Source organism: Symphalangus syndactylus, chromosome 15, assembly GCF_028878055.3.
Source record: "Symphalangus syndactylus isolate Jambi chromosome 15, NHGRI_mSymSyn1-v2.1_pri, whole genome shotgun sequence".
Taxonomy (NCBI): domain Eukaryota; kingdom Metazoa; phylum Chordata; class Mammalia; order Primates; family Hylobatidae; genus Symphalangus; species Symphalangus syndactylus.
Window position 1 is genome coordinate 19,941,405 of NC_072437.2, and position 19,614 is coordinate 19,961,018.

At 38.0% G+C, this 19,614-nt stretch overlaps 1 protein-coding gene across 8 annotated transcripts in view; it reads right to left on the reverse strand.

The window, feature by feature from the left end:
- The window catches only part of PCCA (propionyl-CoA carboxylase subunit alpha), a 452,191-nt gene that overhangs the window by 159,322 nt on the left and 273,255 nt on the right, over window positions 1–19,614 (reverse strand). For all 8 annotated transcript variants that reach the window (XM_055244179.2, XM_055244183.2, XM_055244186.2 and 5 more), the window contains one exon: window positions 3,770–3,872. In XM_055244179.2, the coding sequence (XP_055100154.1) occupies window positions 3,770–3,872 (103 nt within the window). The remainder of the gene's footprint in view (window positions 1–3,769; window positions 3,873–19,614) is intronic.

The following is a 19,614-nucleotide window of genomic DNA, read 5'->3' on the forward strand; positions in this document are numbered from 1 at the left end:
TGTTTTTGAGACAGGGTCTCACTCTGTCACCTAGAATGGAGTGCAGTGGCACGATCTCAGCTTACTGCAACCTTTGCCTACTGAGTTGAAGAGATTCTCCTGCCTCAGCATCCTGAGTAGCTGGTGTGCCACGCACCACCAAGCCCAGCTAATGTTTGTATTTTTAGTAGAGATGGGGTTTCACCATGTTGCCCAGGCTGGTCTTGAACTCCTGAGCTCAAGTGATCCACCCGCCTTGGCCTCCCAAAGTGCTGAGATTACAGGCGTGAGCCACTGTGCCCAGCCTTCCCCTGTGTTTTCTTCTAAGAATTTTATAGCATTAGCTCTTACATTTAGGTCTTTGATCCATTTTGAGTTAGTTTTGTATATAGAGTAAGAAAAGAAAATTCATTCATGTTGAAAAGGCTGTCTTTTCTCCATTGAATATTTTAGAAACTCTTGTCAAAAGCCATTTAACTGTACATACAACGGTTTATTTATGGGCTCTCTATCCTAGTCCATTGGTCTATATATGTGCAGTACCACACTGTTTTGAAAACTGTGGTTTTGTAATAAGTTTTGAGATGAGGAGGTATAAGGCTTTCAACTTTCTTCTTCTATTTCAGGATTGTTTTGACTATTTGGGACCCCCTTGAAATTGCATGAATTTTAGAATAAATTTATCTATATCTGCAACAAAATGTATTTGGGGATTTTAATAGGGATGGCATTGTATCTGTAGATCACTTCAGGTAGTACTGACATTTCCTTCTTTCATTTTTCTTTTGTTCGCCAGAGATGGAGTCTCGCTGTGTTGTCCAGGCTGGGCACAAACTCCTGGGCTCAAGTGAACCTACTGTCTCAGCCTCCCAAGTAGCTGAGAGGTACTGATATTTTAACCATATTAAGCCTTCTAGTCCCTGAAACGAGATATCCTTCCATATATTTGTGTCTTTTTTAAGCTCTTTCAGCAACATTTTATAGTTTTCAGTGTGCAAGCCTTTCGTCTCCTTGGTTAAATATATTCCTAAGTATTTTAGTCTTTTTGATTCTATTGTAAATGAAATTGTTTCGCCTAAAATTTACATAAGTGGTGCCATTAAGTATGTATATTGTTGCAACTTTCCTTTTTAACATTATTGTGGTATATATATCTGTACCAAAAGTCTTAATAACACGTACAGGAAGGACACACAGCATCATCAGGTTAGCTGCCACCACTTGGGAGAAAGCAGAACAGGATGATGTAAAGAAAGGACTTCGTTTAATCTATATATTTTTCTTTTTAAATAGGAGACCTGTATGGAAAATCTGCAACATCTGCTGTACTTTCCTTATTAGAAATATCTTATAATTTAAATTCCTAAAAATTAAACAGAAGAACTCTGGAAATGTAGGGCACCTAAAGCTTTACGGTGCGCTCAATAAAGCCTTTGCCTGCACTGTCTCCAGAGTCATTAACCCAGACCTAGCTTGTCACCTGTAGGCTAATTTTTTTCTTGATGTGACAGTGGGTGATCTGGGAAACTAAGTTAACAGTCACAGCTCTCCCGTCTATGGCCGTAAAAGCAGACAATAGTGCCATACTATTGAAATCTTTCTACCAATGAGCCTTTACTTCACCACGCTGTTCAACCCGCCTCCTTTCATAATACTGATGTCAAATGAAAGTAGCTCAATTTAAATATGCCTAGGAAAAAGGGCTACACGATCATGTGCATATGCCTTTCATTGGGCTATTGATGCTCTGACAGTAGCCAAGCCAATAAATAGAGGAAATCATTTCTGATACTATATACTAAGGTGGATATTTTCCAGGGAAATTTTTAATGCACTAATTTTGATGTGTTTTAAAAACAGCCCTGTTTTCCTCATAAGCTAAAAAGTGAAGCTGGAGATAATTCTACAGAAAAAAATTTAAAAGATACCACGTATGCAGTCAGGTCAGAGGTCTCTAGTTTTCAACATGGAATCCAAAACAAGCATAAAGAAGCAATGCTTGCCTGTGATCCCAGCACTTTGGGAGGCTGCAGCAGGAGGATCACTTGAGCTCAGGGGTTCGAGACCAGCCTGGCCAACATGGTGAAACCCCATCTCTACTAAAAATACAAAAATTAGTTGGGTGTGGTGGTATGCGCCTGTAGTCCCAGCTACTTAGGAGGCTGAGGCAGGATAAATCACTTCAACCTGCGAGGCAGAGGCTGCAGTGAGCCGAGATCATGCCACTGCACTCCAGCCTGGGCGACACAGCAAGACACCATCTCAAAAAAAAAAAAAAAAAAAAAAAAAGAAGTAACAGCTCTAAAAAGTAATCTAGACAGTTTTCTTTATTAAGGTAAGGCACTACTTAAAAGAACATTGTATCAGAATATCAGATTACAGTAAGGCTTCAGTGGTGACTCAATACAGAACTGAAAATTATGCTAAAGTCTACATTTTTGTAAAGTTAATCTTCCCCCAGAAAAAAAAATGCCACATTGTAATATTTATACTCTTTACTATTCACTTCCTATAATTTGCTATTCAACCTGATCTCTGGTTAAATGTCCACTTACACAGCTGTTTTTCTGAAATGACTATGTCAATAGGTGGAATGCAGAGAGTCACACAAGATCTCATGAGACAGCTGTTTTAACTCCATCATAGCTTTCATTTTAAGAGAGCTGAGTGAAGTATCTTTCAGTATCTAACGTTTCAGCAATTTTGGCGTATACAGTGAATCTCAACAGTTAAAGAAAACCAAGGAGACTACCCTTAGTTCATGGACTGACATCATTGATTTGTGAGTCTGACACCACACAAGAATGTCAGCTTCCCCAGGGCAACAGCTTGGAACTGATCTGGCGCACAGTAGGCACGCAACAATTATTTGTGGAATGAATGAATTCTCATGAATCTTCGACTTGTGATTATTTTCTCACTGAGATCAAGAAACTGCTGTACCCCTCTTAAGCCACACCAGGTCTTATTTGTGTGAAATTATATTGTTTTGATATTCATATCCTATTTCAATATTCTGATAAAAATTCACTTGTTCCCCCAAAACAAAATGACATTTCAATGCAACTTAGCCATAAGAAGAGAAATGTAGATAAACAGAAAATTCATTATACTAACTATATATTAATAGCAAACTCCTTGAGTCCAGGCTGAAAATACAAAGGCATACGACTTAAAACAGCAACTCTTAATGGTATTTTTCTGGCACACTCAGATCACAGTTTTAAACATATCACTCATACTACAGTATAAACACTGAAATCTTACTGTAATATTGTTCACTATAGACTAGAATTCCAACTATGGCAGTTTCATCTTGGACACTATATCCAAGGGGTTTAAGTTCTTTAAAACAAAAAGAATGTCACCACAAGGTAAATTTAGCCTCAAGACTATCTTGCAGCATGAGATTTAAAGATAATGTTATGTGAGGCTTCAGATTATTTGTTTTAAAAGGATGGTTACCTACCACCACTATCATAGATTGGAATTGTAATTCAAAATGCTCTTCTCTGTAACAAAGGCGAAAGTATTACTTCTCATAGCATAAAAGAAAAATGAATCAACCATCAGAAAGTGAGTTTAGGATGTGGCTAAATCTAGAAATGTATTTCCTAATTAGCATAAGAGAACAAAAATTTCCATTTCCATTCAGCTTCCTAAAGAAGATGAAAAATACATAGAGGTGCTATAAATTCAAAAGATGAGAGTCACCGAACAGGTTAAAAATGGCTTTAAATATTCATAGATAATATCAAGATTACCAAGAAAATAAAGAAAGAAAACTCACCGAGAACGTTGACCCATTGTTTGATGCTACTACAGTATGAACTTTATCATGCAATTTTATTGAGAGCTCCCAGTTGGCTATGTCTGGTTTAATAACAGGCATTCTGAAGTAGAATGAAAAGAAAAAGAGTTAATAATTTTATATTATTATTTCTCAATAAACTAATTTCCCTTCGATATAAAATGTGCAGGCTAAAACTGCCATTGAATGTATTTGTGAACATTTTAAACACCTATTCTAAGAATCATCATGTATTCTATGAATTTGAATTGCTTAATTGTTACAGTCATTCACAAATTCATCTGCCGGAAGCAGTATTAGTTTTTTTCAATATTTGGTTACTATTCAAAATGGTTTTTCTAAAAAACAATTACAGTGAAATAAATAAGTATGCCATGCCTTAAACTTCAGAGACACAAAATGAATTACTGAGTTAGCATGATGTGGCCTAGAGAATCATTTTGTTCTTTATAGGTGATGAGACTAAAAATGTATTAAACAATGAACCTCTCTACATTATTCTACTTATAAGATAATATAGAATGTTTCTTCATGATGTCAATTAGAAGAGAAATATCTCAGTACATTAGCTAGGATATAAATATTTTTTAATTTTTTTTTTTTTTGAGACAGAATCTCGCACTGTCACCCGGGGTTGGAGTGCAATGGCGTGATTTCGGCTCACTGCAACCTCTGCCTCCCGGGTTCAAGTGATTCTTCTGCCTCAGCCTCCCGAGTGGCTGGGATTACAGGCGCCCACCACCATGCCCAGCTAATTTTTTGTATTTTTGGTAGAGATGGGGTTTCACTATTTTGGTCAGGCTGGTCTCAAACTCCTGACCTCATGATCCACCCACCTTGGCTTCCCAAAGTGCTGGAATTACAGGCACGAGCCACCGCGCCCAGCCAATATAATTATTTTTTGCAAAAAAAAAAAAAAAAACTATACTTATTTTATAATGTTATTACTAAAAATTCACAAAATTAAAAAAACAAATTTAAACATTACTCAGATACCCACTTATTATGTTATTATATAATAGGACAACATCAAAATTTTGCTAAAATAAAGCACAGCCACACACACACACACACACACACACACACACAGACAAAACCCTAAATGACTTATGAGTTCAACAAACACTAAGTACTTGGCTCTAAGTTTTGGGGCCCCACAGAGAAATAAAACACAGTCCTCATCTTGGAAACTTACACACTATTTCTTTTCTAGCCCTGGTTTTCCCCATCACCTAAAACCCCCCAAAAAGGACTCCATATCTATGAACAATGTTAGTCTTACCATACAGGTCTTTTCTTGCATATTATCAGTATTACATGGTTCAGAAAATCTGTATCAAGCAGCCAAAGACGAAAATGTTTTTAAAATATAAATGTTTCCCACAACTTTTTAAAGTAACAAAATTTAATGATTTCAGAATTAACTTAAGTATTGCATATTTATACTTGTGAAGTAATATTTACCAAGTACTAAACATCAGCATTTTGTAGTATCTGGGCTCCAGCTTAAACCACAGTTCTGAAAAAATGTTCCAAGTTATGTTTTCATGTAAACCCACCAAATTTCAAAAGAAGTCTCTGTGTATTTAGCATTAAGAAAAGTCAGAGTCACAAAAACTATGCTTCTAATCAAATTACCTCTAGATTCAATATCTGATTAATATTATTAATTTAAATACATATTTGTATTTGACCTACCACTTCTTGATCGGCATTATTCTGAAGATAAGGATATGTTGTAAATACCACGGAAGTAAAAATAAAAGTAAAAAAAAAAATGCATCAACAATAATGCACACTGTACACACAGGCCTTGACGATTCTTTCTGGCAGTGTGAAAAGAACTGTTTCAGGGGATAGAGCCTCACACAGGAGAGTATGAATGAATGGGGGTGCAGGGGACTGAGCGAGACAACACACAGTGGGGAGGGGAGGAGGAGAGGGAAAGAAAAGGAGGTCTGAGCAGAAAGGAAGAAGGGAAGAGAGGGCTTCTGTGCCAGTATTGCCTCTTTTTTTTCTTAGCACCTTTATTCTACAGGGCATTTATTTGTTTATATGTTTGTCTCCCAGTGTCCTGGGGGCTCTTAAAAGACCAAAATCATTCCTTATTTTTGTATCCCCAGCTCCTGGCACAGGATGGAGACAAAGAGATGAGGGATAAGTAGAAAAGACTGTGAGGAGTGTCTACTATGCACCAAGCATGTGTAGAAGGGGAGGCTGACTTGCCCAGGGGACAGAGCACAAGTGTGACAGGAGAAGCGTGTGCCCCAAGCTCCTGGATACTCCCTGGGTGTCCCTGGACTACACCTATCATCTCGCTAAGACTTCATTTTGCTCACTTCGAATGGGGTCAATATTCCAGTTTCACAGAGGTATTGTGATTGCAGAAACAGCCTCACATCTAGACGACCGTGCAACTTGGCTTTCTTAAATCTGTGCTTTCCTCAAGAATTATGTCACTACCTTGCTCATGATCATTTAATGGTTTTCTACCCCACATCAAGTTAAATCTTTATTAACCTAACTACCATTCAATGCCTTAAAAGTAAGAACCTGCCTTTTGCATTCAATTTTATTTCTGCTTATTCTCTGATTTGTCTATCTGGTTAGGACAGACTCTTAAACCAAGCTACCATGAGGCAGAGAGCAAGACAGTGGTTTTGAACTCAGGCCTTGATGAGTCACAGAAGCTGGCACAAAACCCGGAGCAAACTGTCTGTCTCAGTTTCCTTATGTATAAAGATTGTAACAATATCTGCATTGATAGGGAGGTGTTGATTAAATTAGGTGTATACATGTTATAGCTTTTATTATGAGTAGTTGTCCCGGCTCTTGGCCTATATTCTTACTTTCCCCTATAACTGAAACCTCTTTCTTTATAGAAACTTTGGATCCTCATCTCATCTCTCTGCTTCTCACACTAACAGATGCTTCAAGGGAAATATCGCCTCCCTCACGAATTGTTCCTTAATTACAGCATAAACTCAAGAGACCTTTCTTCCATTTAATCTATGTCATATGCTGTAATATTTTTCAAACTGTAGCAGCCTGATGGAGTAGGGATTGAGAATTCCTTCTGTTATGTAACAAGTCTCTGCTTCCAGAGGCATTGGAACATTGTTGATCCTGACATCCTGTTCCAACCCAGAACCCATTTTCCCACAGAAAGGGACCTTATAGATGGTGATGAGATACAGTTGCCACTCTCCAAAACCTAACTATTATTTATTTTTCCATTGTTTTATTTTGATTCACATCTGTTTCATATATATTATAATTTGTCCCAGGAAGGGCCTTATGGAAATAATACAGGGTTTTGACTTAAAACATCCAGGTCTAAATCTCAGCCTGTTCTACTAGCAGTGTACCTGAGAACTTACTCCATCTGTTTGAACCAACATTTCTACACTTGTAAAAGAGGATCAGAGCTAGGCAAGTGATAGGAAGCTACTGCTTCTTCTACAAACTTAACTCTTGCAGTGGCACTTTTCTAACAATTTTTTCTTTTTCTTTTAAGTAACATGATCTCACTCTGTCACAATGGCTGGAGTGCAGGGGCCCAATCATATAGCTCACTGCAGTCCGGAACTCCTGGGCTCAAATGATCCTTCTGCATCAGCCTCCTGAGTGGCTGGGATTACAGGCATGCGCCACCACCAGGTCTGGCTTTTTTTTTAAGAGATGGGGTGTGTCTCGCTATGATGGCCAGACTGGTCTTGAATTCCTGGCCTCAAGGGATCCTCCTGCTTTGTACTCCCAAAGTACTGGGATTACAGGTGTGAGTCACAGTACCCAGCCTTTTTCTAACAATTTCTTTCAGGGTGATATGTTAACAGGATATAGAAAAAAGGCTTCACTGTGAAAGACCTCTAAATACCAAAAAAGAGTCAAAACTATTTGTAAGTTTTGGGATCTATTTGTAAGTTCACTCTTCTACAAACAAAATTTGCAAAGATTCCTTCTGGCTTAACACAAGTTTGAAACTAGTTTTGTTTGGGTTTTTAAATAAAATGGATGGGTTGGGCATATATGCCAGTTAACTGGCAGATACAAATATGCTCTACAATAGAAATAAACTATAAATTAAAAAAAATACAAACCTGTGGCCGGGCGCGGTGGCTCACGCTTGTAATCCCAGCACTTTGGGAGGCCGAGGCGGGCGGATCACGAGGTCAGGAGATCGAGACCACAGTGAAACCCCGTCTCTACTAAAAATACAAAAAATTAGCCAGGCGTGGTGGCGGGCGCCTGTAGTCCCAGCTACTCGGAGAGGCTGAGGCAGGAGAATGGCGTGAACCTGGGAGGCGGAGCTTGCAGTGAGCCAAGACTGCGCCACTGCACTCCAGCCTGGGCCACAGAGCGAGACTCCGTCTCAAAAAAAAAAAAAATACAAACCTGAAAGAATGCATGCTCCATTTCTGCAAAATCATTGAAAATACATTTCTAATACTTACTTTGAAACATTCTTATTAATTTAACCAGCACAGACAGATTTATGATAGTAACAATTACGTATAATTATGTGTTAAATGTTTAGAAAAGAATTATACAGATCCATTAAATTCAAAATAGTCTCAAAGAAGATTTTTATGAACAACTCTCTGACAACAGGGAAAAGGTCTTAGAACTTCATTCAACTCACCATAGTAATGATACAGTTTCCTTTAACGAAGTACATTGCTAGTGAAAGATGCTGTCATCTGACCAAAAATTTAATCTGTGCAACTTATTAGTCACCTGCAAAGCTGGTACCAATTAAGTTATTTCTTCAACAAACAAACAAAACCCAAAATCCCCAGTAAAAAAGAATTCACATAAACAGTGACTCACAAAGCAAATAAAATAATAGCTCTAACCCAGGTCTGTCCACTTTATCATCAGCCAGCCAGGATGAATATGCTCAACAAAACTAAATTTTTTATATTTGATGGTGAAAAACTGTCAGCTGATAGTCACTATTAATACTAATACATTTAACTTACTGGAATATTTTACTCAAAAGGGTGCTTTTGAGTAAATACTTTGCTATTACAAGTCATTTGCTAAAAGAAGACTGTATAAACATAAAAACTCTCAGCATCTTCAGTTAGAAAGGATTATAAGTATTTTAAACCATAATTATCAGACACTCAAAAAAGCTGGTTTTTGATTGTGCCATCACCTCTTTAGAAGTAAAATACTGAGTTAAAACAATGCTAATGGTCAAGGAATCATTAAGAAATGCTTCATCATAACTTTCACAGTGGGTGGGCTGTAAAATGATCGAGAATAATATGCTGCATTCCATGGCCACTGAGGTCAGTTTCTGCATACAAATCTTTGCAGGAAGAAAAAGGCCTTCAGAAAGTGGGCCATTCATCTGAACCAAGTTCAGAGAATTTCCAGCACGGTGAAAAGATATGTTATGCAAGCACATAGATGTATTCAGTGGGGGCAGACAGAACCAGCTACATGGAGACTACAAAGGAGCCCTCCCATGGCTCATGAATAAGTCGAGGAAATGATCAGAAAAAAAAAAGGAGAGAGAGATGTTTAGACAGATGGCCCACTTAAAATGCCTGGGACAGGGCATAAGCAATTTTAATGAAACTTTAGATCTAGTATATGAATTGTTTCTTATTTCCCCAGGGTTGGAGAAGGGGAGGAACAGCTCCCAGGGAAGATAAAAATTCAGCAATTCACTGGAAAACTCACTTTTAGCACGTCGAGATGGAGGAAGAGTTAAGTACAAGTTTTAGTAGTTTTTTTACTAGTGTAATAAATTCAAAAAAAATTCTTCACAGAGCCATCAGTTATTAAAATGAATATAAAAAGCATAGAATGAACAGATTAAAGGAATTTTAAACAGAAGTCTACTGCCAAACCAAACAAAAATCTAAGCCTTATTATGTGAGAACTTACAACACTCCAACATTAAAGTTCATCACTGCAGAAGAAAGATAAAAGCAGCATTTTCAGAGAACCTCTTCAAAGCTAGGAATTGGCATAGAGGAGGATTAGAATTCTGCCTACATGCAATTGAAAATGTGTATGTTCAAATATATTAGATTGTGTGGAAGAGTCTGTATCACATAATCATGCTGAGAAATAGGGAACACCCCCAAGTTTGGTGTTATTAGCATTACAAATAATTACACAAATGACATCTGAATCTAGGATAGAATACGTAATGTTACTCATAATCTCATATATTTAAATATTATGCATACTCCCTTTCCTTCTTCTACCGATAAGGGCTTAAGGTTCTCAATTTAGACATTGGGCATGATTAGCCAGGAAAGGCACTGCGGCACAGCTGTCAACCCAGCAGACCCCATGTCTCACTGACCAAGTGCAGACCTACAAAAGCTGTGTGACCTCCATCCACAACTCACTTAGCCTCCTTGTGCCTCAGTTTCCTTATCAGCAAGACAAAGATAATACGAATGCCTAACCCATATGCTGCTTACATGAGATAAAAGGTGTAAAATGCTTAGAGTAGTGTTTGGCACAAAAATGCTAAATTAGTTATTATCGTTATCATAATTTGGTGCAGAAATATCTGAAATCCCTCTCTTTTGTTTCAGCAACTGTTATTTTTTTTTTAATTTTACTCTTATACAACTAACATACAGTCAAATTCCAAGATCTTAAGTTCCGTCATTCACCCTTCCAGTCACTTGGCTCTGCCTGCCACTAACAGTCAACCAGAGATTATGCTTGCCTGTTCTGAGCTTCACATGAACAGACTCCAGAAAAAAACTGTGGCTTTTTTGACCAATATAATATTTTTGAGGTGCATCCATGTTGTTGAATATTTCATCCTTTTTTTCTTGCTGAGAAGTATTTTATTGCACCAACACACCAAAATGAGTTCATCCTTCTGTGGATGGACATTTTGGTGGTTTCCAGTTTGGGGCTGTTATAAACAAAGCCACTGCAGATATTCTTTGTACATGGTTGGTTTTTCCCCCCTTAAAGAGGTATGTCTTCATTTCTTGTGGGGTAAAAAATACTAAGGAGCACAACTCCTTCATCATATGGTAAGATTATGTTGTGTAAGAAACTGCCAAACTGTCTTCTAAAGTGGCTTACCATTTTGCACTCCCACCAGCAATGCATGAGAGCTCCTGTTGCGCCACATCCTCAGCAGCACGTGGTGTTCGGTGTTCTTGATTTTAGACATTCTAATAGGTATGTAGTGGTATCTTTTTGCAGTTTTAATGGAAGCTTTTAATATTAACAAAATCAGACTCACTAATTTTTCCTTTTATGTTTAGTGCTTTGTGTCCTTGCTAAGAAGTTTTCTGCCTATATACAAAGTTTCAGAAGATATGCTCACGTTTTAGATGTTTTACATGTAGATCTATCTATGATGCATCTCTAACTTTCCCGTGTGGTAGGAGACAGGGGTGAGGCCATTTCAGGAAAATGTGTAGACCAAGTACTGCAACTTTGTTCCTATCAGCTATGCTAGGTCTGATATGGTTTGGTTGCGTCCCCACCTAAATCTCATCTTGAATTCCCACGTGTTGTGGGAGGGAGGCAGTGGGAGGTGACTGAATTATGGGGGCAGGTCTTTCCTGCGCTGTTCTCATGATAGTGAAGGAGTCTGATGAGATCTGATGGTTAAAGAAAAACAAAACAAAACAAAACAAAAAAAATGGGGGTTTCCCTGCACAAAACTCTTTTTGCCTGCTGCCATCCACATAAGATGTGACTTGCCCCTCCTTGTCCATGATTGTGAGGCCTCCTCAGCCATGTGGAACTGTAAGTTCAATTAAACCTCTTTCTTTTGTAAATTGTCCAGTCTCAGGTATGTCTTTATCAGCAGGATGAAAATGGACTAATACAAGTCCCTTTGCATTTCCATAGAAATTTCAAAATCAATGTGCCAATTTCTTCCACATCCTCCCTGAGATACAATCCCAATAGAATTACTACTGGGCCTGCATTGAATCTATATTACTGTAGAGAGAAGTGACATCTTAATATTTTCTCTTCCAGTCCATGAGCAGGATATAACTTACTTCTTTTGATTTTTAATTTATTTCATAAAGTGTGGTAGTCATGAATCCCTTTTGTTAACTTTATGCCTATTTCTGTCTTCGTTTTATTCACCGTATGGCAGACTCCTTAGAGTTTTCTTAGGTAACCAATTAAGGTGTGGAAAGCTCTGTTATTTCTTGCATGCCTTCATACTCTAACTAGTGATGGTATTTGCTTTGCCTGAGTATTTTTATGCTATGTTAAGTGGAACTTTAATTTTCATTTTCCCATTGTTGCTAGTTTATTCAAATACAACTTGCATTTGATTGCCTTTTTATCTTGTAATCTTGCTAAATTTGTTAGTTCCAGCAATTGTTTTATAGATTCCTATAAGGCTTTCTATGCAAACAATTATGTCCTCTGTAAATAGAAATGACTTTACTTCTTCCTTTCTGATTTCTATGCCTTTTATTCTTTTCTTTCCAATTGCACTGGCTAGGATCTCCAGGATAATACTGTACAAACATGATAAAAACAGACAACTTTGTCTTGTTCCCAGTCTTAAGAAGACAACATTAAATATTTTTTCTGAAATTTCTTCACTCTCTAGCCTTTCCTTTTGTCCTTCCTAATACATGCTTCCTGATAACTTATAGTGCTCACAAGTCACTGAGGCTGTCTTCCAAACAGCTTTTTTCTTTTCTTTTCTTTTCTTTTCTTTTCTTTTTGAGAAGGAGTCTTGCTCTGTTGCCCAGGCTGGAGTGCAGTGGCACGATCTCAGCTCACTGCAAGCTCCTCCAGCTCCCGGGTTCAAGTGATTCTCCTGCCTCAATCTTCCTAGGAGCTGGGATTACAGGCATGCACCACCACACCTGGCTAATTTTTTGTATTTTTAGTAGAGACAGGGTTTCACCATGTTGGCCAGGCTGGTCTCAAACTCCTGACCTCAGGTGATCCTCAGCTAAACAGCTTTACTGAGGTGTATGACATTTTTAAAAAACTGCACGTTTAATGCACACAAGTTGATTAGTTTGGACATATGCATACGGTCATTACACTATCACCACAATCAAGGTAATAAACATGTTTTACTTCCAAAAGTTTCCTTTGTCCTTTTCTGTCTCTTCAATTTTTTAAAACACATTTTTCTTTCTCTTTTTTCAGATTGCATAATCTCTATTCTTCTATCTTCAAGGTTACCTATTCCTTCTTCTGCCATCACCAGTATGCTTTTCAGCCTATCCAGCGAATTATCCATTGCAGATATAGGACATTTTAGATCTGGAATTTCCACTTAGTAATGTGTTTTAATTTCCATTTCTATGCTGATATTTCCTATTTTTCCCTCATTTTCACCTTTAATACTTGAAAATGATTTTAATAGCTACTTTAAAGCTCTTACCCATGAAACAAACATTTTAGTAATCTCACGGTTGATTTCTGTTGACTGCTTTTCCTCTTGATTATAGTTGTCTTTATTCTTAGATCACATGCCAAGTAAATGTTTATTGTAAACTGTATTGTGGGGATGTTGTCAGACTTCACTCATCATGTTATCTCCCTCTGAAAAGTACTGATTTTTATTGCAGCAGGCAGTTAAATTACTAGTTACTAGTCCTGAAGTTGTGGAGGCTCAATTTTATGTTGTGCTAGGAACTATTTGGTTTTGCTCTCAATAAATAACAAGTCCAAACATTTATTCCAGAAAGTCTTTTCTCCCAAGGCATGGGCCTTCCAGGGTTTTACTGGAAAGCTCAAGGTGTTTACAAGTACCTCAAATTGATGAGATTCAGATTACAACATTATCATAACCATGGTAGGCAACTGAAATTTGAGCTCAGTTCATTCAGCATTCCAGCAGTTCTGGGATCTTCTGGGATCCCTGGGGTCTTCGTTACACACATTTCTAGGGTCAACCAACAATTTGAGAGAATCTGAATTCACATATGGAACTCTTCACTCTGTTGCTCCCTTTTTGCCATGACATCCCTGCTTAATTTCCAGCACATCTGACAACACTGAACATCATTCTCTGAGACCTAAAACCAATAACTGAGTTCCAGCCATGCCTTAATGCATGCAATAGTGACTGCTTTCAGAGGAAAAGCCACATAAATGTGCATCTCACTGGTATAGTTTTCTTCTTTTAGGGGTCATATTTGGTTGTCCATCGACAGCCTTCAAATAGTTGTGCTTTCTATTTTGTCCAGAGTTTATTTATCTGGAAAGGAATTCATTGAAAATACACTACACTGCCATTGTAGGAACTGAAACTTTTCTGTGTAGTTTTAATTTTATGTCACTTGCATTTCAAGGCAGAAGAGGAAAGAAAAGATGGAAGAACGCGGGTTCACATACATTTACTACTTCCACCTTCCAGGTGGTAGGCCAGGAACACTTGACATTGCTACCCCCAAAAGCTACTCTTGCACTAAATTGAGAGCAGGCATAGAAACATATTTTACAATTTGAAAAGAAATATTCTTAAAGACTCCATCAAACTAGAAGGAAGAAATGCCTCATTTAATTCCTAAAATTTGAACATCTATTATACCATTAGAAAACAAATTCTTAAATACAAAATGCCTAACAGACTATAAACATTTTAAAGTTTGAGATGAAATTCACATATCACACATTTAACCCATCTGAAGTGTACAAGTTAATGGTTTTTAGTATATTCACATAGTTATGCAACCATCCCCACAAGCAACTTTAAAATGTTTTCATTGCCTCATAAGGGAACCATTAGATATGAGAGCAGCTACTCCACATTCCCCTCCTCAGCCCTAAGCAACTGTTACGTACTTTCAATTTCTATAGCTTTGCTTATTCTGGGAAAATTTGTGATCTACTTTGACTGAATTACTTCATTTAGCATTTTTGCAAAATTCATCCATGTTGTAGAAAATATCAATACCTCATTTATTTTTATTGCTGAAAAATATTCCATTCTATGAACATACCACATTTTATTTACTATTATACAATCATTCATCATTTGAAGGACATTAGGGTTGTTTCCACTGGCTACTATGAAAAATGCCACTATAAACATTTGTGTACAACATTTCTGTGGACACATGGTTTCATTTCCCTTTGGTGTATACCAAGAAGTGGAATAGCTAGGTCATGTGGTAATTGTCTAATATTTTAAGAATCTGTCAAATTATTTCCAAATTCTTATCACTGTAGTCATAAATTCCCACCAGGAACATGTAACGGTTCCCATTTTTCCACATCTTCATCAACTATTTACTGTATATTTGATTGTAGTCATCCTCGTGGGTGGGAAGTGGTATCTCATTATGGTTATGACTTACATTTTCCTATCAACTAATGATACAGAGCATCTATTATGGGCTTATTGGCCATTTCTATATCTTTTTTGAAAATTTTTTTATTCATGTCCTTTGCCCATCTTTTAATTGGATCATTTGTCCTATTAAGTTGTAAGAATTCCCTATACTAAAGACACTATTAAATATATATGATTTGCAAATATTGTCTCCCATTTTGAGGGATGTCTTTTCACTTTCTTCATCATGTCCTTTAAAGCACAAGTTTTAAATTCTGAAGTCCAATTTATCTCATTTTTCTTTTGTTGCTTGTACTTTTGACACCTTATGTAAGAAATCATTACCTAACCAAACGTAACAAAGATTAACTCCTATGTTTTCCTCTAAGAATTTTGTTGTATGAGGTATTACTTTTAGGTCTATGCTTTTTTTTTTTTTTTTTTTTGAGACAGAGTCGCACTCTGTCGCCCAGGCTGGAGTGCAGTGGCTCGATCTCGGCTCACTGCAAGCTCCACCTCCTGAGTTCACGCCATTCTCCTGCCTCAGCCTCCCGAGTAGCTGGGACTACAGGTGCCCACCACCATGCCCAGCTAATATTTTGTATTTTTAGCAGAGATGGGGTTTTGCCATGTTAGCCAGGATGGTCTCGACCCTCTGACCTGGTGATCCACCTGCCTCAGCCTCCCAAAATGCTGGGATTACAGGCATAAGCCACCGTGACCGGCCTAGGTCTATGATTCTTTTTTTTTTTTTTATTATTATTATTTTTTTTTTTTATTATTATTTCTTTTATTATACTTTAGGGTTTTAGGGTACATGTGCACAATGTGCAGGTTTGTTACATATGTATCCATGTGCCATGTTGATTTCCTGCACCCATTAACTCGTCATTTAGCATTAGGTGTATCTCCTAATGCTGTCCCTCCCCCCTCCCCCCACCCCACAACAGTCCCCGGAGCGTGATGTTCCCCTTCCTGTGTCCATGAGTTCTCATTGTTCAATTCCCACCTATGAGTGAGAACATGCGGTGTTTGGTTTTTTGTCCTTGCGATAGTTTACTGAGAATGATGTTTTCCAGTTTCATCCATGTCCCTACAAAGGACACGAACTCATCATTTTTTATGGCTGCATAGTATTCCATGGTGTATATGTGCCACATTTTCTTAATCCAGTCTATCGTTGTTGGACATTTGGGTTGGTTCCAACTCTTTGCTACTGTGAATAGTGCCGCAATAAACATACGTGTGCATGTGTCTTTATAGCAGCATGATTTATAGTCCTTTGGGTATATACCCAGTAATGGGATGGCTGGGTCAAATGGTATTTCTAGTTCGAGATCCCTGAGGAATCGCCACACTGACTTCCACAATGGTTGAACTAGTTTACAGTCCCACCAACAGTGTAAAAGTGTTCCTATTTCTCCACATCCTCTCCAGCACCTGTTGTTTCCTGATTTTTTAATGATGGCCATTCTAACTGGTGTGAGATGGTATCTCACTGTGGTTTTGATTTGCATTTCTCTGATGGCCAGTGATGAGGAGCATTTCTTCATGTGTTTTTTGGCTGCCTTATACAAAAATTAATTCAAGATGGATTAAAGACTTATATGTTAGACCTAAAACCATTAAAATCCTACAAGAAAACCTAGGCAATACCATTCAGGACATAGGCGTGGGCAAGGACTTCATGTCTAAAACACCAAAAGCAATGGCAACAAAAGACAAAATCGACAAATGGGATCTCATTAAACTAAAGAGCTTCTGCACAGCAAAAGAAACCATCATCAGAGTGAACAGGCAACCTACACAATGGGAGAAAATTTTTGCAACCTACTCATCTGACAAAGGGCTAATATCCAGAATCTACAATGAACTCAAACAAATTTACAAGAAAAAAACAAACAACCCCATCAAAAAGTGGGCAGAGGACATGAACAGACACTTCTCAAAAGAAGACATTTAGGTCTATGATTCTTAAAGTTCATTTTTTTTTTTTTTTTGAGACGGAGTCTCGCTCTGTCGCCCAGGTTGGAGTGCAGTGGCGCAATCTCGGCTCACTGCAAGCTCCGCCTCTCGGGTTCACGCCATTCTCCTGCCTCAGCCTCTCCGAGTAGCTGGGACTACAGGCACCCGCCACCACGCCCGGCTAATTTTTTGTATTTTTAGTAGAGACAGGGTTTCACCGTGGTCTCGAGCTCCTGACCTCGTGATCCGCCCGCCTCAGCCTCCCAAAGTGCTGGGGTTACAAGCGTGAGCCACTGCGCCCGGCCTTAAAGTTCATTTTTATGTATGGTGTGAGGAAGGAGACCAACTTCATTCTTTTGCATGTACATATCCAATTGCCCGAGCAGAATTTACTGAAAAGATTAATCTTAACTCATTGAATTTTCTTCCTACCCTTATTGAATTCAATTGTCCATAAGTATAACAAATTTATTTCTGGAGTCTCGATTCTATTCCATTGATGAACATATCTATCCTTATGCCAGTACCACTTTTATCTTGATTATTGTAGCTCTGTAGTGTTTTGAAATCAGGAAGTAGGAGCCTCCAAACTTTATTCCTCTTTTACAATGCAAAGGCATTTTCATACGAATTTTGGAATCAAATGTCTATTTTTCCAAAAATAATGCAGCTGGGATTTTAGTAAGGATTGTGCTGAATCTGTAGATCCGTTTGGTGATCAATATTAGGTCTCCTGACATTGAAGAACACAGGGTGTTTTTCATTTAGGTCATCTTTATTTCAACAACATTTTATAGTTCTCAGTGTTCAAGTATTCCATTTCTTTTTAAAAATTTATATGTAAGTATTGCATACTTTTTGGTGCTATATAGAGTTGTTCTGTTAATCTCATTTTTGGCTTGTACAATGCCACTGTATAAAAACAAAAATTGAAGGCCGGGCATGGTGGCTCACACCTGTAATCCCAGCACTTTGGGAGGCTGAGGCAGGCGGATCACAAGGTCAGGAGATCAAGACCATCCTGCTAACACGGTGAAACCCCGCCTCTACTAAAAAATACAAAAAATTAGCCAGGTGTGGTGGCAGGCACCTGTAGTCCCAGCTACTTGGGAGGCTGAGGCAGGAGAATGGCATGAACCCGGGAGGCGGAGCTTGCAGTGAGCTGAGATCATGCCACTGCACTCCAGCCTGGTCGACAGAGCGAGACTCTGCCTCAAAAAAAAAAAAAAAAAAATTGGTATCTGTATAGCACTCTTGTGTCCTGTATCCTTCCAGGACTCATTAGTTCTAACAGATTTGTTTGTGAATTCCTCAAGATTTTCTGCATATAAGATCATGTCATCTGCAAAAAGAGGTAAGTTGACTTCTCTCTAATCTAGATGCCCTTATTTTCAGGTGTGGGTTTATTATAGATGCTCCTCATCAGTCTGAGGAAGCTGCCTTCTATTCCGAGTAGGCTGAGTGTTTTCATAATGGAAAGCTGTTAGATTTTGTCAGATTTTTTTTTTTTTTGCATTTGAGATAATCCTCTGGTTTTTGTCTCTTATTCTATTAATATGATATATCGCATTGATTGACTTTTGTATGTTAAACCAACCTTGTATCCCTAGGAGAAACCTCATTCGGTTATGATGTATATCACCATATATATTCTTGGATGCAGTTTGCCACTATTTGGCTGGGAATTTTTGCATTAATACTTAATGAAGGATATCAACCTTTAGTTTTCATCTTGCAATGACTTTATCTGGTTTTGGAATCATGATAATATTGGTCTTGTAAATTGGGATTTTGGAAGAGTTTGTGAGGATTAGTATTAAGTAATTTTCCTTTAACTGTTTTAACCAATGAAGTCATCTGGTCCTGAGTTCTTTCTAAGAAGTTTTGCAATGATTAGTTCAATCTCTTTACTTACAGTAAGTCTATTCGGATTTCCTACTTTCTCTTAAGAAAGTGTTGGCAGTCTGTATCTTTCTATGAATTTCTCCACTTTATCTAAGTTATCTTGTTTATTGGTAAACAATTGTTCACAGTATTCCCTTATGATCATTTTAATTTCTGTAAGGTCGGTAGGCACACCCCCTATTATTCTTGATTTTACAATTTGAGTTTTCTTTTTCTTTTGGTCAGCCTATCTATAGGTTTGTCATTTCTGTGATCTTTCCAACAAACATATTTTACTTTTATTGATTTCCTCTGTTGTTTTCTAGTATCTATTCGTTTATTTCTACTCTAGTTTTCAGTATTTTATTCCCTCTGCTTTTGTTTGCTCTATTTTTCCATGTTTCCTAAAGTGGAAGATAAAGTAGTTGATCCTTTCCTTCTATCCTTCCCTTCCCTCCCCTCCTCTCCTCTCCTCCCCCCTCCCCTCCTCTCCTACCCTCCCCTCCTCCCCCCCTCCAACGCTTCCCTCCCCCCTCCCCTCCCCTCCCTTCCTTCCTTCCCTCCTCCCCCCTTTTTCTTTCTTTTTTTTTTTCTTTTCTTTCTTTCTTTCCTTTCTCTCTCATTCTCTCTCTCTTTCTTTCTGTCTTCTTGAGACTAGGTCTCACTCTGTCAGCCAGGATGGAGTGCAGTGGCATGATCTCAGCTCACT